The following is a 21632-nucleotide window of genomic DNA, read 5'->3' as shown; positions in this document are numbered from 1 at the left end:
AGATCCAATGTCTTTTGAAAATATTTTATGTTAAAAATACAGAAAAATACTTCTTGTTCAAAGAAGAAAAATATACTGCATGACAACACTTATCTAGGTTTGTTCAGAAGGTGTCTGTGGCTCCGCAACCAGTCACTGGAGTGATGACCCAATTTGGCAGCTAATGGTTCTTTTTTGACTTCTCAGTCATTTATCAAAGCCAGAATCATACTGTGACAAAAGAGAAAACATGATACCAGTGGATTACTGAAGCATGTGCAAGTAGGAACAGCTATCGTTTTCATGAGAGAACTACACTTGATTCTGAAATAGAAAGTCAAAGCAACCATGTTATGTGCTTTGCTTATAAAGACAAGGACTGCAGAAGTAATACTGCAGCAGCAGAACAGTAGTTCTTCCATCTTGTAGTAAGTGGCCCCATTACAGAACTCATCTGTAACTTAGCCAGATCAACTTTATTTTCTAAAACAGAACTTGAAAAATAAATTTGGTACTCAAGATTATTTCCATTCTAAATAGGCCGCTTATTCTAGGTGCTGAAATCATGTAACTCTCTATATTGTAGTTAAAGTGATTTTGAGATTAAGGAGTAGTCTGAGTTTCCAAACAATGTTTGATGAGAAAGAATAAAGGCATATAATGAGCCCATAGATAGCTGTCAAAACATATTATTGAGCAGGATGCAAAAAGATAACATACGAATACCAACAATTACACTAGCAGAATAGAGGAGATAAAAATAACTGGCAAATAATTCCTTTGTTCCTTGGGAACAATTTTTGAAACTAACCTGTAAAGGTACATGAAGAAACAGAGCAGATGAAAGCCCAGTTTAATCATGGCTTCCTTCATGTGCGATTTCAGTTGTCCTCGGTTATGGATCTCTGTGGGATCAAATACCCCCATGTTTCCACTTGGCACCATAATGTACCTGAAAGTTTAAGAACAAAACCAGAAGCATAGTCATCAAAACATTAGAGAGAGTTGGGAAGGGCGGGGGGAAGCTTGCACAGAAGGGACTTTCATCTAAAGACACATTTCACAATTCAACATAAGTAAGCTCTCTTTAATTCTATTTCAGTTTCAGGATATTGCATGTGTCTCTGCCACTACAACCCATGAACAAAGAATAAGAGGACAAGAAGTACTAAAAGCATCAGCCCAGCTTCCCATGTATAAATGGGAGAATTTTCAGGTAATAGCCAATTCCAGTTCATTTTAATTGCTGCTCGTGGTTACTTGGTGTTTCGAAGGAAAACATCCACCCACAGTGGAAAGATGCATTAGATGAAAGAGACTAGAAAAGAATTAATTTAGATAAGAATTAGTGATTTATTTACCAAAACAATCCACATAGATAATCACAAACTCCAGTGGACAAAATGAGATAGCATAAGACAAGACAAAGGTTCTGTGTATTATTCCCATCTTTGTCACAACCATCCTGTGTTATCTCAGCAGACACTGAGGCTGACAGGACGAGAGATTGGGCAGAACTGAAGAAGTTATATACTGCTGTTTGAACCCAAATAAGAACAAAAGCTGAGTGAAACAAAGCAAAACGTAAGCAAAAGGAATAATAAAACCAGCAAAACAAATGTTTATGTCCTGTGAAAATTCAACAAGCAGCACCTTGTTTTGTCGTAAGCATCTCCCAAGAAAGCAAATTCAAGCATATGAAGTTCTCACTCCATCTGAGCGTAGTATAGGACAGTATTGTTATTTTACTTAAATGTCATGCGGGCTCTACTTTCCTGGAATAATACTCTTTCTATACTAGAATTTAACTCCCCTGGAGCAAAAGCCAGGTCTCAGAACAGAACACTTTTGGATTTTCTTTATATACTTGAAGAATGGCACCACTTGTACTCCAAAAGGCACTCCCCCACCTCTTACAGCATTCATTATTGTGCCGGTTTCAGCTGGGATAGAGTTAATTTTCTTCATAGTAGCTAGAATGGGGCTATGTTTTGGATTTGTGCTGGAAACAGCGCTGATAACACAGGGATGTTTTCGTTATTGCTGAGCAGTGCTCACCCAGAGCCAAGGGCTTTTCTGCTTCTCACCCCACCCCACCAGCGAGGAGGCTGGGGGGGCACAAGGAGTTGGGAGGGGACACAGCCGGGACAGCTGCCCCCAACTGACCCGAGGGATATCCCAGACTATACGACATCATGCTCAGCAGATAAATCTGGGGGAAGAAGAAGGAAGGGGGGGATGTTTGGAGTGATGGCGTTCGTCTTCCCAAGTCACCATTAGGCGTGACAGAGCCCTGCTTTCCTGGAGATGGCTGAACACCTGCCTGCCCATGGGAAGTGGGGAACGAATTCCTTGTTTTGCTTTGCTTGCATGCATGGCTTTTGCTTTATCTATTAAACTGTATTTATCTCAACCCACGAGTTTTCTTACTTTTACTCTTCCAATTCTCTCCCCCATCCCACTGGGACAAGGAGAGAGCAAGCAGCTGCATGGGGCTTAGCTGCTGGCTGGGGTTAAACCACAACAATTTTAATAATAGGAGGGGAAGTAAGGGAACAAGAAACAAGGATGTTTTCTAGCAGGAGACCAAAATAAAAGTTAAGACACAGTATTTGTCTGTCTTTCACAGAGGCATTAAAAAGCACTGCAGCATATTTGACTAATAAGACAGACAATTATGTCCCATTAAAAATAGTTCATGTGAAATACTTACAATTTGAAATTCTCTTCTCAATTTGAAGTTTTAAGCAATTGTTCTACTTTTAATATTATAACACAAATTATTGTCCATTTACTGGGAATGTAGTGCATTTTATTGGAATAAAAGGAAGAACACAAGTTTCCTGTACCAATTTATCCTAGAAATAGAGTGCATAGTTTCCTTATATCTGTAGAATATGAATGCCATAAAGATAGTATTTATTAATTTTGCATTTTAAGAAGAATGGTAACACTTAAATGATGCAACTTAATTGCAGAACCTGGGACATAGGTTTTCCAAGAGGCCCACAAGCTTTTATTATACATCTAAGGAACTGTAGTCATGGACACAGCAATGCTAGATGCTGACAAACCCAACTCAAGCCAGCTGTCATACTCTAAACAGGAAAAAACTTCTGCAGCAAAGCCACACAGAACAAGAAAACTGTCAGCTTTAATGAACATACACACTAGTGCCTCCAGTAGCTCCATTCAGGGGAAACTGCTGCCATAGCAACAGGGCACTTCCCTCCAGATTAGACAATTTTGTAAAGGATGTGGGAGTTCTGGTAAGAATTTTCACTGTATTTTAAAGATTTTTTTTTTAACTTATTTTTTCCTACTTGTTCAGTGTTAAGAGGGGTATCTACTTAAAGACATGGCAAGAATCACATCACTTGGACATATTGTCTCAAGCAGGTCTATATAACAAAGAAGAAAGGGAAATGTTAAACTTTTTTTTTTTTAAGAGTTGCTTTCTTTTTGCCTACTCACATTCAATGTTTCCTTTGTAATTCTTGCTTCTTTTACATAGTAGCAGGTCTAAGAAATATTTAAGAACTAAAAAAAAAACCCTATTTTGAAATATGATTAGATTTCAAATAAGCTGCTTCCATATCTAGTTTTAAAGCAAGGAGAATGTGAGACAGTCTAGTTTTTTCTCACATGTGAGACAGTCTAGTTTTTTCTCACATTCTCCTTGTTTTAAAACTAGATATGGAAGCATCTTATTTGCTATGGCTCACTGGAGATTACTGAAATCATTGAGACAATTAATAAATTAAGCCAGTACTGCCTGTAACTGCCTTACTCATCAAGATTAAGCAGGTTTTGAAGGAAAGATCATAAGGGGAAGGGATGATTATCCTACCTTTCTCTCTATTACCACTTAGATATACTACAAAGCACAGACTTCTTCAATCTCAACACAATTATTTTTATTACTGTACTCATCTTGGAGTAGAATGATAATCTTAAACCTTTCTCAATTCATGTGCAGCAACATTTACTCCAGAAATTGGTTACTGAAACTCTATAACATATGAAGAAAAATTCAAACACATTCAGCTGATGCTAAAAGTTTGCAGCTCATGATAATGGGTTCACACTTCATCTGTTCCCACTTAATCCCAGTTTAGTAACTGACACCTTCTCCTCTCTTCAGTGTATTCAAACTACTTTACAGTCCACCATTTTTCTGACTACGATACCTTTTGTCCATTGATCATTGGGTCAAATGTAAGTTCTATCCCAAAACATCAGATTTCCTTTATAATGCTAAACAACTCTCGCTTTCGCAGACCTCTAACTCCTTCACTACAGATAGGATAGTCCTGGCTATTGATGTGGGTGAAACTCCTTGATCCTCAGGAAGAAGGTAGGATTAGTAATACAAGCTTTGACTTCTTTTGGCAGGACAGGCAAAGTATCATATTGTCATATTCATTTACTGCTAAAACCACACATCTAAAATTGAGGAAACAATCCTGGATTTTAGGATATTCAGAATGTCTACCCCATGTACGACAAATATAAAATGAGAGCTGTCAATTCAACACAGCAGTCAAAGCTTACTGCCTGAAGTGTGGAAATGGAAATAATTGTATCTTTTTGAATTCTCGCTGACCAGGTTTAGAAAGGAAAGCAAGTGGCTACTTTAAACATTAACATAAGTAAGCAAAAAGAAGCAGCAAAGGGGTAACCAGTACAAGAAAGCTTAAAGAAAATGCATTCTTTCTCTAGTGTCTCTGTAGAAACAGCCTAGCTTAAATGAAACATCGAATGCAAATTCCATACTTGCCAGCAGATACCAAAGGGAATACTGGTCATTTTGTGCAATGGTGTATAATACAGCACATACAGGTGGCCAAACAAAACTATCCCTATGTGTGTGCATTTAGGCAACATTTGTTTATTAAGCACACAAGTTACACTGTCTCATATTACTCCAGCTCAGAAACATCTGAAGGCTTTGCTAGCAGTTTTGTAGAAAACAAGGGTGATAAATGCATGGTTATTTTGCCCAAGAACAACAAAGTTATCAGTAAAGGGATCATCAGCTTCTTTTTAATGAGAGCTACGAAACCTCTTGTTTAATTTTAACAGCAACTCCACCTATCCCTGCAAATACTTAGCCCCAGCAGGTTCAGGCAAACAAGAATTACAGCCAACTTTTCATCCCTGTATGTTTAAACATTTGGTCTTTTGGACTTCCCATAGTATAGTGATTAGAGACAATTTGTGACAAATCCACACCCAGTTTTCATTAGCATAACACCTGTAAAGGTTCAATTCTCTGTACATGAAATGATACAAAATAAAAAGAACATTTTTGCACCGACAGTCCCAATGTTGCCACATGGAAACCCCTACTGGTAAGTAAACCATTTCAAAGCAGTGGACAGCCCAGTATACAAAGACCAGTAACACTGACAGTTGTCATAAGATGAAAAGCCTGCAAACCTTTCCAAATACAAAGAGGCAAGATGGGGGACCAAAAACAACACAAGTGAGGGAGAGAGACAAGACAGTAAATGAAGGAGGGCAAGGGGGATAACACCACAAACATGGGGGATAACAGAAGGCTGAAGAGAATAACTTTTTATTCTCCTAAATCCTCCCCAGCCATCACCCATGCTGACCTAAGTATTTTTACGTGGATATCACTATCAAACATACAGGCACAGCATGAAAAACATTAACAACTATGTTTGCAGTACTACTTCACAATCCCAATTAATATACTATTATTTCCTGTGAACTTGGGAATGACTCACAAATCAAGGTTCCTGGGCACTAGAAAGAATGCAAGGAAAGGCCAAAAGTTTCATATCCTTTACACTGTTGGGTTTCTTGTAATTTTAATTGCAAGGAGAGGAGAGTTTTATGTTAGTTAGATCCATGAAAACAGTTAGCAGCTTAAGAACGTAACTGAAACATCTCATCATGACACAATATTTATCTTCATACTACACTTAAAGCTAAATCAGTAACAGTGGGGAAAAAAAAAAAAAAGCACACAAACCCCTTTGCACTTACCGATATATATTCCATGTTGCTACTGGCAAATTAAGGAGAAAGATGAACCAGTGCAATGAAATAAGCATCAATACTGTTACAACAGCATGGCCAATCACCTCAGGGACCACCCACTGTAAAAAGGGAAGAAAAGAGTTATATGCACAAATGTAAATTCCTTTCTGAAAGAGAGATCTATATAGAGTTATCATCTGATTTTAATCATGTAAAACTCAGACAAAAAATTCATAGCAGAAGCATGCAATTTCATCACAATGCGGGGAAATTAAGACCTTCGCACAGATTCCACGTAAGCAAGCCAGAAATCAGGCCCTAAGATATTACAACAGAGATACTTTATCCAAGTATTACAAGAATTTCTAGAGAGGAGCACAGCAGCTGTTTGAACACAGCTATATTACACAAGCATTTAAGAAAGCGAGTTAAGAAAGTACACAGCACTCATTTGAAATCACTGCAGAGAACAGTGGATTTAGGAATGAGAGAAGCAGATAATTAAAATCTGCACAGACACAAGACAAACACCCCTAGGCTTGGAACAGACAAGAAAGTTGATCAATATGAAAACTGGCATAGTTAAATTGGGTCAGCCCCTAGCATTAACACATTTTTGGCTTGATAGTATCCTGTAGCATTCTCTCTTACATTAAGAAAGAAAATACCTTTAAATCAAAGTGAACACCCATGCAGAAAGGCCACACTGATTTAATGAAATCAGTTTTAAGCAGATTTGTTTAAAATAGTACTTTTCCTTCTCACAGTAAAACTCTCTACTGTTCAAGAGAGGTTAGAGATTATACAGGAGCATCAGAGAAAGTTGCTACAAAGATCTGAACAGTCATGAGTAGACAACCTTGGTGTGGCACACCTACAAGAACGAAAGCACGGAAGTCAAGAGCTCTGTGAAGAGTTAAGTCTTAGTCCCAGCAATTCAGAGCAGCAGCCCATCTCAGAGTCAGAAGAACAGCCTTTTGTGACTGAATTTGCTCAAAGACAGGTATCCAAAAAAGACAAGCAGACTGAAATAAAGGATACATGCAAAATATTGCCAGTCAAGGCTATTCAGATATACATTACACCCCTGTTATTTGTGATGTTAAGATGAAGGACTGTTTTCTTAAACCCCATTAAAGGCAAAGAAGAATAATTTACTTTATTGAGTTTTGAGCAGCATGATCTAGCATTAATGTAGTCACATTCCAAATCTGATAGTGTAATTATCTGGAGTCCAAGATAAGGAAAAATTGTATGGTAACTCAGAATACACAAAGCTTTGTTTTTATCCAATAAGTTGGGGAGAGCACTCTGCTCTCAGCATAGTCTGTCTTGTTCTATAGCTGATCTGCCAAAGGCACATTTCAATTATTTACAACTCATTCCTGCTTTAGGGAGAAAGTTATGCCACGTTTTATCATCAGGCCAAGTGATTTTATGATGTTTTTCCAACGGCAACTGTTGCACAAGTGCTAAAGTTCAGTTCAACACTTAAAACAGACCAGGGAGGCAAACTCTATATTTTTAGTATCAGAATTATTACTACAGCACTTTGAAGCCAGAACTTAAAAGGAAGAAAAAGTTAATGCACTTTTTAAACTCTCCTCACAATAAAGCTAAACAGTGCAGTTTTAAGAAGTGGATCTACTTTTTTTACATTTACAGCAACATTGGATTGATTCATACTTGCTAGGAAATAAAAGGGTAACATCATTATTAGCAAATAAACTTTCAGCAACTGAAACATGAAGATTGCAGACAGAAGAGTCCTTTCAAAAAAGGCTGAGGATGCACATGTGCACATCATCATGCTATGTCCTGTAAAGCTCATACTCCTTTTCCCCAAGGAAAAGAAAAAGCATGAGATTTTTTTCCTATCTCTAAAAAAGTCCTTTCATTTTTCAACAAATAACCTATCCTTCTAGGACGAATTTCTTTCAAGTGCTTTTGCACTTCTTTTCTGTTAGGAGAATTGGCTAGATTCTGAAACACCACCAGGATCTGAAAGAGTTTGAGACCCCGTTCTCTTTTATTCAGAAGAATAAGAAAAGGAAGCCAAATGAGCGAGTGCTTTTACATGCTAACAATGCCAGAGCAGCGAAGACTGCAGCCAAGTTTGTAACAAAGAATATGGAAATTCTGTTTGTCAGGGAACTCTCAAGTCTCCCAGCTACCAGCTCACACCTGAAATAAGAGTCAGGTACCCTCACAATTAAAAGGCTATCGCGTGGCCACATTTTTTGAGGCCTGGGTAGTTTCTGAGGGGGCGAAGCATGCTTCGACACCCCTTCCTCCACACCAACGCCGAGCACACGCTGCTTCTGCCGAGCGACCGTGTATTTTCCACGGCACCGGCCGCACACGCCCGTGGCAGCCTGCAGCCCCCCCCGAGCTCCACCGCTCGGAGGAACGAACGTATTTCGGGCACCGAATCACTCGCCCTTTCGGGCACCCCCCGCCAGCGGCCATTACCCGGCACGGGCCCTCACGCCCCGCCGCTCTCAACCCACCGCCGACCCGGCGGCCCCGGCCCCGCTCGCCCACCCTCAGCGGCGCCTCAACGGGCCCGGCCCACCTCGGTCCCACCGGGCGCGGGCACCGCCCCAACCCTACCCACCCCGGGCACCCCGTCCCCCCCGCCACCAGCCGAAGGATACGAAGTAGACGGAGAGGAAGATGAGGGCGCAGCAGTCAATCAGCGAGAAGATGAAGACCACCGACTCCATCCCGTCCACGGCCGCCGCCCTCCCGGCCGCCGTACGCCCTGCCTGCAACCCCCTCCCCCCGACCGGGCAGGGCCGCCCCGCGCGGCATGCTGGGAAATGGAGTCCCCGCGGCAGCCGGGCCTCCTCAGGGGCGGCAGCCGGGGCACGTCCCCGCTCCTCGCCAGGGCGCTGCCGCGGCGGTGCCGGGGACCCCGCGCAGCCCTCACCGGGGCGGGGAGGGGCTCTATTTTGAAGCCTAATTAGCGGCCCGGCGCGTCAGAGGCGGGCGAAAGGGAGCGCGCCCACAGCCAGGCCCCGCCGCCGGTCCAGGCGGGCAGTTCGAAGGGGGCTGGCGGGGCCGCCGCTGAGGCGCCCGGCCGCCGCCTTCCGCGGAGTTTCCTCCCGCCCGCCCGGCCGGCCGCCCCGCGCAGGCGAAGCGGTAGGACAGCCCCCGGGCCGGCGGGGAGGCCCCTCGGCCGGGGAGGGCGGCGAGCCGCCATGCGGAGCCGGCCGGGACGCTTCGTGGACCTGCGGCTGAAGCAGCGCGTTAAGCAGGTACCCGCCGTCGGCAGGCAGCGGCGGCCCTCGTCCCCGCGGGGCCGTGAGCCGGTGGGGGCGGGAGGCGCGGCGGGGATGGCGTTTCCCCCTTCTCGCTGAAAGGGGCCGCTGAGGGGCGGGAGGGAAGGGCAGCGAGGGCCGAAACCCGGCCTGGTCTCTCAGGACTTTAAGGCGGCCTCTGAAAAGGTCTTTCTCTTAAATTTTATTTTATTTTCGTTTGGTTGCTTTCTTCCATCTTCGGTACTTCCGATCCTGAAGCTGGGTGCTGTTTCAAGTGTGAATTGAATAGTAAAAAAAAAAAACACCCCAAACTCACGCTTTGGGCAGATGCAGGCAAATCGGAAGTGTTTACGTTTGGAAACGTGTGCAGCGGTTAATTAAATGTGTGAAGAAAGGGAAAAAATGTGATTACTTCCATAATACACGTGTGAAGAGTGGGGAGAACAGTGATTCCTTCAGGTGGCTTAGTGGTGTGTTATATTTTATGAATATTTACGGTGACTTTGCAAATTAAGCACCATTTCCACACAGTGTCTGTGTGGAAGTGTACTCCGCTTCCAATTCCTAAAAATGTGAGCGGCTCCTTGAGGGAGCTTGCTTATTTTCCTTAACAAGATCATAGTGGCTGTGTCTTGATTATTATGAAAGAGCCAGCTGGATTTATGGTAGGCTTGATATTTTCTGTAGGTCAGTAGCTGCCCATGGGTGATGTGAAGTGTAACATCACGTTAAAAAAAAATTTTTGTATTCAATTTTAAGCAATTTGATTGTTTTAAATAGAGATACTAATTTAAATGAGGCTTTGAAATTCTCCTTGCTGTGACATTTGTGATACTGTATCTTTTTAGGGATATGCTTTCTCTCTGTTTTCTTTTTTTAAGAAGGAATCCACCGTTACTGTATTGAAGCTCCTTCTCACTCCTAATTCGGAGAGTGGGGGAAGAAAGGAAATGGAGTACAGTTGTACCTGAAATTTAGTACATTTTCTCACACTTGAATAATTGTGGTTTGAAAATGGGTTGGATCAGCTGCTGTCAGAGAAATAAAAAAAGGCTTGATAGAATTCACTTTCATTTATATACTTTTCTGTAGTATTCTTTGAAGCATCTTGCAAAGATTAAAGTTCTTATTATGACAGTATCCATACTGATTGATGTAGATTGTTTCGTTTTTAAGGTAGGAGATCTAAAACAAGGCAGTTAACTGAGAGAAACCAAGAACTTTAGAAGGATTGACAGTAAGATGGTGTGTGGGTTACAAAGTCATCTTTCTTAATAAAAACAATGGAGTTGCACTGGCAGAAATCACCAAAGCACCAAAATGCTTTTCTCCGGGAAACATAGCTAGCTTGTTATCTGTGTCTTAATAAGCATTTCCCATTTCTTTGGGAAATACTGTCTAGTGTGTTCCAAGGCAGTTCAGAGCTGTTTCTGATTTTCATTTTGACTTCTAAAAAGGGTAGAGTTTGAAATGGGCATATTTGATCTAGCTGTTCTGGTGAAGTGAGTGACAAAGATTTTATTCGCTGCTTGCTTCATTTCAGTATCTTGCAAGTAGTAAATGTGGCCAGTATGTTGACATTGGAATTCTAGCGTCTGATTTGCAGAAAACCTACAGGTGAGCAAAGATTTGTATTCTTATATTCTACATTCAAAATATGGACTATATTATCTTGTTACTTTGCATTTGTGTCTTTTTAATCAAAATTTTAATTGTCTTTTATGTTAACTTTATTACCAGTTGTTGAGGTTGGTTGAAACAATAAGATCATTTCCACTCCAGTGTTTTCCTCTGCTGATATATCTATTAACTGATATTTTATTAATGAATTGGCATTGCAGGATCTAGTTGCGGTTCATTTTTTGTGGGTTGCTTCTTTTATTGAAACAGCTACAGACGCATTACATGTTGGTCCTTAATGCAATGAGCTTAAAATACAAGGGAAAATAACACTTCAGTGCAGGCAGATGGGGGAGATGGAGGATTCAGTAAGACAATAAGTCTTGCTCAGTTGCTCAGCAGGACAGTCAGTCTTGCCTAATTATTTTTAGGCTGTTACACTTTTCTGGGTGGGGAGCAAGTCTGTGTTTCTGCAGATCATTGGTGGGTGTTGAGGGTTAATGAAGGTGGAGAAGTATATTCATTCATGTTCGCATGTTCTATTTATTTGTGCCTTGTTAAGAGAAAGGGAGCCAAAACCCTTGCTTAGGATGCTTTCAGATCTTGGGTTTTTGTTTTGGTTTTCCTCTGTCAGCTATTGTATAAAAGCAAATAAATAAAATATACCCTCAGTAAGTGAAAGTAAAAGGTTGATGATTTTTGTTTGCATTTAAGGATGCTCATTGAATCAGGTTTTCTCATACTGACCATTATTAATTAGCACAGTTATTCCTCACTGGACTGTCCTTTCTAGACTGTAGTCATGTGTCCATATGTTCTTGTTTGAATAAAAATTTTAAAATGGGTCATGGTGTGAAATAGAATCCAGTGTGTTCATTTGAACATTGCTGCTCTTCTATATCTACAGTTAAAGAGGACCTTAATTTTTATTAAAGGTCCCTTTAGAGACCAGTGTAGTTTAGTGGCTTTGCTTCATCCCAATGATTGAGCTGTTCCAGGCTTAAGAAAAAACAATCGCATTCTCACATTTTATTTTTTTTTTTAATAAGAACTTATGTAGAAGCTCAGGGATCAATTTACAATGTATTTTTTCCACTGAGAATGACAGTATGTTGAGGGAAAAAGTAGTTGGTGTAACCTCTTTATTTTGTTTTTTCAGTGCAGAATATGGACGAAGAAAAAGAAATGCTTTTAGAATACAAGTTGAAAAAGGTAGTTCTGTTAGTATTATGTCTAAGACGGGGAATTTTTTGTTTATGCTTTGGCTGCTTTCTTAACGTGTTTGAACTTTTTCTTTCAGTGTTTGGAATAATCAGTAATGAAAAAGAACACGAAGATTTAGCAGTTTTAGAAGCTGAACATGTGGCAAAAAGAGCAAGACAACAAGAGAAAAATGAGTAAGAAGAATTTTTACCATTAGATTACTTCAATAATGCCTTTAGTATTATAATTTTTTTAAAGCTTTCTGTCTTCATATTAAATTTTGGTAGTTTCAAGATTACAGATAGATCCTTGATTTCCCATAGACTTGTTTTTGTCAGAAGTTACCTGTAGTTAATGGAAGCACTTTTTTCACTGAAGACAAGCAGATACTAGAGCCAATCATGATTGCTCTGTTATGGGGAACATACAGCCCTGAATTAGTGCATATCCTTGGGGCTTCCTTGATAGTTTTCCAAGGCCCCAGTCCTCATGTGATTCAGTTACTTTGTTTTGTTTTGTTCTTAATCTTTCTTAGGGGTGAGAGATACTAGCTAAACCTGAGAGAGAAGACTACAGGACAGGCTATTCGGAGTAAATCACTGTTGGCTATGAGATTGGAATTAAGATCTCCTGACTCCTAACCCAGTGCATAGTCTCACAGATCATTCTGGTTTCTCTAACCTGTGATAGATATTAAGGGTCTTGTGGGAAATAGGACATTGTTGTCAGAAGGACTAGTCTAGTTCAGCAGTGATTTGCTACTACTTCCCTTGTGCCAGCATTGGTGATTGTGTGATCTCTCGGTGAACTGAATCAGATTGATCCTACATCACTTTTTTTTAGGACTGTCTTCAGCCAGGTTGCCAAATTAATCCAACTTATCACAGACTTGGAAAGTATGCATTTTTTAACTCTCCAAAGCAGTAAATTTAGAGCATGCGAGTCAGGAATTTTTCTCCAGTCTTAGGCTACATATCATGGTTATGGGGAACTTCGTTGTGGAAGTTGCTTTTGTTTTGTTTTGTGGGTGTCTCGCAGTTCTGCTCTGATACATTAATAGTTTTTGTCTTCCTTCCATGTAAAGGACTGCAGGAAGTGCCACAGATGACTCTGATTATGATGATTATCCAGAAGATCTAGTAAGTTGGATTTTATTATGATCATTTGTGTTTGTATAACACATGATTCTATGTGGTGCAATTGCAATGCACTTGGAGAGTTTAAAATGGAGATAAAGATGAGTTATAGTCAGAGTTGGCAATTCCAACTGAGAATCTGTAGAGCTAAAAGGAGGCTATTTTCTGAAGAAGAAGAAAGAACCTGTGGTAGGGAATCACTTTTGAGGAAAGCACACTGGGGGCCTGAAAGACGTGGCATTCAAATGAATGAAATAATTCGACATACCTGACTGTTACTAAGAGGTGACTGTCAATTAGCAGGGGTCATTTCAGGGTAAATCGCAAAGGCTGTTGCCTCCTTAACCAGCAGATGTAGTTTTGTATGCAGTCATTTGACTTGTAGAGGAGTGGGTTGGAAGATGCATGACTACTTTCTCCAGCAGGGATAATGCTAAATGATGTTTATGAAATTGTTTTCATTGGACTCTTAATATAAATAATCCAAGTTGTAACCTGTACATTTTCTTTTAAAATACATGAATCTGCAGTCTACAAATCATATGAACAGTTCCCTGCTGAGCTTGTACAAGAAAGGAAATCCCAATTCTGTTCCAACCACTCCAAAAAATGAACCAGTGGAAACCCCCCCTCCTGTGCGAACGGCACCTCAAACAAGCACCCTCTCACCAGGAACAAGAGTTGAAACACGCATGTCTGAAGGGGGCTGGTTCATTGATAAAACTCCGTGTGGAAAAGAGTTTTTCATTGAACTTTCTGAGGATGGAGAAGGAGATGAAAAGCAGCTGATTTCTGAGGTATTGTGTTTTACAAACCCAATGTGATTTAAGTAGCAAGTATGAATATAATTTTCTGTGTAATTTGACAGGCTTTTAAAGGGTGATACTAAGACCAAAAGGACTGTCTGTCTCCCTGGATTTTTAAAATATATTATTTTTATTAGAAACATGCATGCCGTGTTTAAAGATAGTGAACACGTTAAATAGAAAGGGAAGATTGACCAGTGGAGTACTTGTTTTTAGCTTGGTTTCTGAAGAAGGAAGGGCTTAGCCCATTGTTCTGCCATGTCAGAAGTGATTTTTGAACCTTCTGGCCTGTTTCAGGCATGTTTGTATGGGAGGTAAAAAGTCACAAAATCATGAATTTCTTCCACATTTTTTGAGGAAGATCTAGTGCTCAGTATTAGGGAGATCCAGATTAGTGCCCATACTGGGAGAAAGATAAGTGGAACTTAGCTGTTAGGCTGGTCACTAGCAAACAGAATAACTAACTAGTTGGGAAGCATGTGGCTTGCTTTAGCCATAGCATGTGGTCTCCCTTAGCCAGTGGTTAAGTGTTAGTGAGCCTGGGGAAAGCTGAAGTTTTCTGGATGGACAAGGGTTGGGGAAATTGAAAGGAAATTGCATTAACTTACGAAGCAGTTAAAAATAGGTCCTACTCCCCATCCAGATATGTTGTCCACTTTGCGATACTCTCCTCCCTCCCCCCCCCCCCCCAGTTTTTCTTATTTAATAAAAAACAGCATTCTTTAGCTATTGAAAGCTTTCCATTTATCTGTGGGAGATAACACTTATGTTGTTTGGCTGACCAGACGTTTGGGCAGGATGCTCTTTTTTTATGTGAAGTAAGAACTACACTTACATCTACCTTTCTGATTACACAAAATGCTTACTGAATAGGCAGATTTGACAAATCATCCCTTTATCCTAGTAGTACTTCATCCTTTTATATAGAAAAATTGAATAAAAGGGAGGTGTTCAAATTGTAAAAAGTTTGCAATACTATATTATAAACAAACAAACACGGCTTTCACCATTGAACCTCTTTTTATTTCTTTTCTCCTGTATTAGTCCTTTTCTTACATGCAGTTAACTTGTGTCAGCACTGAATAATTTTTTTGTACAGCCACTCATGACTTACTAGTAATAAAAATTGTTACCATTGGAGTAAATACATTCATACAGTTTTATTCATCCCTAAAGTGGATTGCTCTATGGGGTGCAAATAACTGGTGCCTGATTTTGGTTAGTGGTGTTGGTGTTTGGGGGGGGTGGGGTTGTTTGGGATTTTTTTTGCTTCAAAGTATGTACTCTTAGCAAAAAAAAGTGACTGGTATAATTAACCCTTTTTTTAAAAAAAGGCAAATCCTAAGTAAAAAAAGGCTTTTCTACAAAAAGAAGGGGTTAAATTCCTGCCTCGCCTGTCTTTATTCATATAATATGTGTAAGTTATCATAGACACTGACACATTTTGTTCTTTTAAGTATTTGCAGAAATTCACTGACTTGGAAAGTTTTGTGTATATAATTCTGGTTTTATGCCCTTAGAAATCAACAGAATTTTCTGTCTTGGAGAGTGAAAGAAAGAAGACAAAGGGTAAGAGAGCAAAAAGAAAAAAAGAAGAACTTCCAGATGTTGATGGAGAAATTGATTCCATCTTACTTAAAGAGAAAGGTGAGAAGTTATTTTTGGTGTGCTGCTCCAAACAAAGAGATGGTATTTGACCGTGGAATCCATTACCAGAGAAGTGTTTTCTGAGGTGTAGAGAAGTGACCTCAAGCGTTTCGTTAAGAAATATAGCCTTAATGTTGTACTAAAAAAAATACCAGTCCTATGCATACTACCAAAAAATAATACTACTCCATGTGCTTAACTAACTGTTTAGGCTGAGTACTTTTTTTGTTCAGTGTTAGCAACTATTATTATGCTGTGTCTAAATTTGCGTGACTTTTCCTCCTTAATAGTCAGAAGTAAGGGACCAGAGCTTTACCGCCCTTCAGTGAAGTTTGAGAATGTAGGAGGCAATGATGAAACTTTAAAGGTTAGTTAAAAATTTACTTGTGGGATACAGAATGGAGTGAATAAAATGTCGCATGAAAAATGACAAAGAACAAGTCTGGCAGAATTCATGTGCGTGGCACTGAGAGTAGCTGCTTATACCAACAGCAACAAAATTTTGTTTGTTTTTTTTTCTTTTCCTTTGATTAATCTTTCTGAAAGCAGTCACTGAAATTATATTAATAAACAGAACTTGCTTTATTTTGGCCTGTCTGCAATATTAGCAATCTATAATACTAATTTCTGCAATTTAAATGGAGGTCCCTCTTGTTTTTAACAGGAAATATGCAAGATGCTCATTCATGTCCGTCATCCTGAAGTCTATAACCACTTAGGTGTGGTTCCACCTCGCGGTTTTCTTTTACATGGACCACCAGGATGTGGAAAGACACTACTTGCACAGGCAATTGCTGGGGTGAGATAGATTTAGATTTAGTTTCTTCTTTTTCTGAATTGTATTTAGAGAGAGAGGAAAAAAAAAATCCTCCTTCATGATAGACTAGGTCTTCCCTCTTTTTTATCTCTTTTTTTTCTCCTTCCTATCTTAGTGTAAAATATATTTATCTTCACTTCCTTTGTTTATATTCCATCTGAATCTGTACTTGATAGAACCTCATATATGAAGAGGGGACATAGTGACAGGATTTTGTTTGACTTAATTGTTTTGAGGCATTCCCAGGACAGCAATGTAGGCATGGGTATTGAGAAGGCTATAAATGGAAGATACTTTTGGTTAAATTTACCACAGTGTTTTAAGTCTGGATTTGACCTTACCATCTTTTACGAGGCATTACATTGATTCTGTTGGGTGGCATCTGTTAAACAGTGATTTCTGAATTCCAAAACTGGATGTTGTCATATGCTCTGAAATCATATTTGACACAGGCAAGGCATTCACTGATGTTAGTAGTTTGATGTGTGGTGAGGCTGCTGTGCTGCTATGTGCCTGTTTTGGTTATAAATCTCGTGGGTATTTAGGGCTATTCAGTGATAACCATGGACGTTTCTTTTTCTTTAGTACAGTTGTTCCTTAAATGTCACAGATTATAACCTTAAATTTACATACATGTGAATTATGACCTTTTCTAGTGCAGATTTTATCTTTGAAAGAAATTACTGATGTTTATTCCTTAAGAGTTGGTTAGAACCTTCTGACACTGTGTTTCAAATGTTTTAATTAAAAAGATTTTTTTTTTTTTTTCTTTTTAATGCCTTTCTGTAAAAAGGTACCCATTGAATGAATCTGTGATATTTAATATTTCAGGGGGTATTTGTATCCTGGAAGCATACTAAATTTGGGGAAAGAAACATGACACAAGTAAAAAATTTTCAGAGATGAGATAAATTCAATGACTTCTTCCTAAATTATTTTTCTTAAGACATTTTCAGTAGTGCTATTTAAGGCAAATTATCTTCTCCAAGGCCCAGGTAGTGCCTCTGGTGGCCTTGATTTGTATAAACTAGGATTTTATTATTTTTTAATATGAAGTTCAAAAAGCTTGAAATAGTCTGCAACTACCTGTAGCACTACTGTGCTACACTCTATTAAAGTTACAGTTTTATTTATTTAATTTTAATAGCAGAAAACCTTAAGTGTGAGCTTTACACTTATCTTACTGTACAGTCCTGCTCAGATGCTTCTGGAGCAAGACTAAGGGAACCAAACCTGTTGGGGATCTCTTTCACACTGCTAAGCGATGCTTTGTTACAGATGGAAATAGACAATTTTCTCAAAAAGGGAGCCCAAGCATGAACTGAAATATATGTGTTGTGAAGGATTGGGTTGGGGACTGTATTGGGTGGGTCTGTGTGGCAAGGTTTTGGTAGCGGGGGGGCTACCGGAGTGGCTTCTGTGACAAGCTGCTGGAAGCTTCCCCTGTGTCTGACAGAGCCAATGCCAGGCGGCTCCAAGACGGACCTGCCACTGGTCAAGGCTGAGCCCATCAGTGACAGTGGTAGTGCCTCTGAGATTACATATTTAAGAAGGGGAAAAAAAGCTGCTGCGGCACAGAAACTGCAGCTGGAGAGAGGAGTGAGAACATGTGAGAGAAACAGCCCTGCAGACCCCCAGGTCAGTGCAGAGGGAGGGGGAGGAGATGCTCCAGGCGCCGGAGCAGAGATTCCCCTGCAGCCCGTGGGGAAGACCCTGGTGAGGCAGGCTGTCCCCCTGCAGTCCAGGGAGGTCCACAGTAGAGCAGATATCCGCCTGCAGCCCGTGGAGGACCCCACGCCGGAGCAGGTGGATGCCCGAAGGAGGCTGTGACCCTGTGGGAAGCCCATGCTGGAGCAGGTTCCTGGCAGGACCTGCGGATCTGTGGAGAGAGGAGCCCATGGAGCAGGTTTTCTGGCAGGACTTGTGACCCTGTGGGGGACCCACGCTGGAGCAGTGTGCTCCTGAAGGACTGCACCCTGTGGAAGGGACCCATGCTGGAGCAGTTCATGAAGAACTGCAGCCCATGGGAAGGACCCATGCTGGAGCAGTTCATGAAGAACTGCAGCCCATGGGAAGGACCCACATTGGAGAAGTTCGTGGAGAACTGTCTCCCGTTGGAGAGACACCATGTTGGAGCAGGGGAAGAGTGAGGAGTCCTTCCCCTGAAGAGGAAGGAGTGGCAGAGACAATGTGTGATGAAATTACCATAACCCTCATTCCCTGTCCCCCTGTGCAGCTGGCGGGGGGGAAGGTAGAGAATTCAGGAGTGAAGCTGTGTCCGGGAAGAAGGGCGGGGTGGAGGGAAGGTGTTTTGAGATTTGGTTTTATTTCTCACTACCCTACTCTGGTTTGATAGGCAATAAATTAAGTTAATTTTCCCCAAGCTGAGTCTGTTTTGCCTGTGATAGTAATTGGTTGAGTGATCTCTCCCTGTCCTTATCTCAACCCATGAGCCTTTTGTTATATTTTCTCTCCCCTGTCTAGCTGAGGTGGGGGAGTGACAGAGTGGCTGTGGTGCTTTGTTGCTGGCTGGGGTTAAAACATGACAGGGACTAAGGCGCAAAGCTATTTGGCAGTGCAGTCATTCTCTAACTGAATTAGGGAAACCTGGGTTTTTGTATCCATTTCCGTTCACTTAGCCAAATGGCTCAGACCCATTTTAAATTGGAGTATTCTACTTATATTTTTAAAAATCTCTTTAAGATTTAGTCTTGATTCCATAATCTTTGGGTGTAAAAGATGTCGTATTGGAAAATATTCGTCCTCTAGGACAGCCAACATTTCTAACCTCTGGGTATATCATACAGTATTCCTTGTCTCTTTCAGGAACTTGAGCTCCCAATGCTGAAAGTGGCAGCAACAGAGATAGTGTCTGGAGTGTCAGGGGAATCTGAGCAGAAACTGAGAGAATTGTTTCAGCAGGCTGTGGTGAGAATGCCTGTTGGAAATAACACTGTGAATTGTTTGTCCTTTTCTTTGTAAAGATTCATACTTTGTTGCTGTGGTTTGAATTTGAGTGAATATTAGTGAGTGAATCTTTATACTGCTGCACACAAGTCATAGTGTCTCCCCTTCTGTGACCAGAATTGCATTGTACTAAGTGTCATGCTGTCATAGAGCACAAAGATTACTATTCTGAAATCTTAACAAAAGATAGTTCGTTGTATCAAGGTAAATAATGTATGTTGCTCTCTTTACATATTTGGAGCTGCTTGGCTTGATACATAAAAATAAAAAAAGATGTAAGAGCAGTTCACTGTGCTTTTTTGTTACAGGGTTTTTTTTGCTGGTCTTGTATGTCATTTGAGAATTTGAGTGAATGCGAGAGACTTAAGCCTTTGGGGATTTCGGTATAAAGTAAGAAATTTGGGACAAACATCGTAAGAGCAGGAGTCAAGTTACAGTTGAAGTCTTGCTTTGGTGTGACCTCCAGACTTAGTAAGAAGCAAAGAGAACCAGACAGGTTGAGATAATTTTAATTTAAACAAATGCAGATTTTTCTTTTTTTAGTGTGTGGTTAATGTTTTATTTCATAAGGACAGTTTTCTGTTCCTGACCTCTGAGAATGTGCTGGTTTTCCAACTTTATTCCATTTTTCTACTGTCCCCCACAACTGTATATAGGTGTTCCTGTAAAAAAGAATGCTAAATAGGGCAAAAAGATTGATTGTGAAGCTGTTCGATTATTATGTTTCCAGTTCATACTACATTTTAATTTTTAGAAAGTCATGTTAAGATGTTGTTTAGAATAAAATTAAATAAGTGATTGCACAGAGTTTTTAGAAATTACATATCTTCTGTATGTATAGTGATTGAGGGGAGGTTGCTATAAAAGTTATTTTTGAAGAAATTAAATGTATTGCATAAAATACATTTAAAAATAAATTCTGTTGCTTTTCTTATAGTCCCTCGCATTCACTTAAGTAGCTTTTGCACTTGGGTTTTGTACCAATTTTTGTGTAGGGAAAAAAAGATGTAGTTCCACCATACCTTGTGCATGTCCTGTAGAATCTTCATAGCTTAGTTGCATTTTTTCCCCTGTATCAGATGGTAGAAAAGTGAATGACAACTAGATGGCGCAGTTGCTACCTAATAGCACAGAATGCGTGGGTTTTAAAATACTATTTTTTTTAGATGATTCTAGTAATTTTTGAAGATAATTCTAGTGTTTTCCTTGAGTATTCCTTTGCACTACTAGTGCTTTTTGAGAATATTAGTAACTTATGTCAGTTAAACACTATTCTATTAGTTACAGTAGTTATTATTCTTTATTAGTGTTGACTTTTTATGAACATGAAGTACATGGAATTTTGGAACACTTGTAGAAGTTGATCATTGCTCATGTTTACTCTTTGAACATGGTCAGGCTCTGCAGTAATCTTGAAGTTGGCAGATCATTTTTCATTACAACCTACTGCTCCTTTTGTTTCATTATGTGTGTCAATACTACTAGCTCTTAGAATTCCACAGCTCTACTGTCACTAACAAAACAAACAAAAAAGCAAATCAGACCTTTCTTGTCTGATTTTCTTTTTTGGACTTAAGCAAGTAAGCAGTCACAATGGAATATTTATGGAAAACGTAAAGGTACATTTAAATCTTAATATATGGAGACATTTTGAATCTCATGCCTTAATTATTTCATAGCCTCAGTTCAGCACAGTTTCGTAGTCTGGTGGCTCTCCAGATAGTCAATAAGAACAACAGAATTGTTCCTGGACAGGTCAATTGTGAGGCAGACTTAGAGTAATAATTATAGAACAGAAAATCTGAAAAAATTCTTTCTCTTGTCATACACTATGTCAGTATAATTTTGTAATTATTAATATTTCGTGTTCCTAGTCCAGTGCACCATGTGTCCTTTTCATTGATGAGATTGATGCAATCACCCCAAAAAGAGAAGTTGCATCGAAGGACATGGAGCGGAGAATTGTTGCTCAATTCCTAACTTGTATGGATGGTCAGTTTCAGGAACATCTGTGCTAAGCTAAACTTTCTAATTATCAGGCTTACTGTCTGCTTTTCTTCAGTAGTGACTCATGGTTACTTTAGTGGAGATAGTGGTGGTAATTTTTCATATTTTGGCACCGTTTACCTGGCAGGTGGTGGGAAGATTCTAATAAATTTGAGGGGATGTTACTACATTATTT

The 21632-nt window shown here is 40.0% G+C and overlaps 2 protein-coding genes across 3 annotated transcripts in view; one reads left to right on the top strand and one right to left on the bottom strand.

Moving 5' to 3' along the window:
• Positions 1-5: 5 nt before the first annotated feature.
• CNIH4 (cornichon family AMPA receptor auxiliary protein 4) lies at positions 6-8720 on the bottom strand. Its single transcript, XM_049833685.1, has 5 exons — positions 8649-8720; positions 7150-7218; positions 5998-6110; positions 791-931; positions 6-210 (listed from the first exon to the last, which is right to left on the bottom strand). Exons 1-5 carry the CDS (start codon positions 8715-8717, stop codon positions 183-185), a joined length of 420 nt encoding a protein of 139 aa, XP_049689642.1. The 5' UTR covers positions 8718-8720; the 3' UTR covers positions 6-182.
• Positions 8721-8878: 158 nt separating this feature from the next.
• NVL (nuclear VCP like) overlaps positions 8879-21632 on the top strand; it is a 44043-nt gene continuing 31289 nt past the window's right edge. The window contains exons 1-11 of one of the 2 annotated variants that reach the window (XM_049833674.1): positions 8880-9251; positions 10798-10871; positions 12034-12086; positions 12175-12271; positions 13162-13216; positions 13744-14010; positions 15540-15666; positions 15957-16033; positions 16331-16465; positions 19310-19411; positions 21325-21442. In XM_049833674.1, coding sequence (XP_049689631.1) covers positions 9195-9251; positions 10798-10871; positions 12034-12086; positions 12175-12271; positions 13162-13216; positions 13744-14010; positions 15540-15666; positions 15957-16033; positions 16331-16465; positions 19310-19411; positions 21325-21442 — 1162 coding nt within the window. In that variant the 5' untranslated portion in view covers positions 8880-9194. Of the gene's footprint in view, positions 9252-10797; positions 10872-12033; positions 12087-12174; positions 12272-13161; positions 13217-13743; positions 14011-15539; positions 15667-15956; positions 16034-16330; positions 16466-19309; positions 19412-21324; positions 21443-21632 lie in introns of both variants that reach the window. The other variant, XM_049833675.1, reaches the window with a different exon arrangement.

Source organism: Accipiter gentilis, chromosome 30 (genome assembly GCF_929443795.1).
Source record: "Accipiter gentilis chromosome 30, bAccGen1.1, whole genome shotgun sequence".
Taxonomy (NCBI): Eukaryota; Metazoa; Chordata; class Aves; order Accipitriformes; family Accipitridae; genus Astur; species Astur gentilis.
The sequence above is the reverse complement of the archived record's forward strand: the minus strand, read 5'-3'. Positions and strand labels throughout refer to the sequence as shown.

What these genes read in the sequence shown, in the direction of transcription:
- CNIH4 (XM_049833685.1), bottom strand. Translation starts at nt 8,717, where the DNA reads ATGGAGTCGGTGGTCTTCATCTTCTCGCTGATTGACTGCTGCGCCCTC. An exon ending in TCTTCCTCTCCGTCTACTTC is followed by an intron (nt 7,219 to 8,648) that starts GTATCCTTCGGC and finishes CTTGGACTCCAG; the next exon opens with ATAATTACACTATCAGATTT. An exon ending in GCTGCTCAAAACTCAATAAA is followed by an intron (nt 6,111 to 7,149) that starts GTAAATTATTCT and finishes CCCTTTTTACAG; the next exon opens with TGGGTGGTCCCTGAGGTGAT.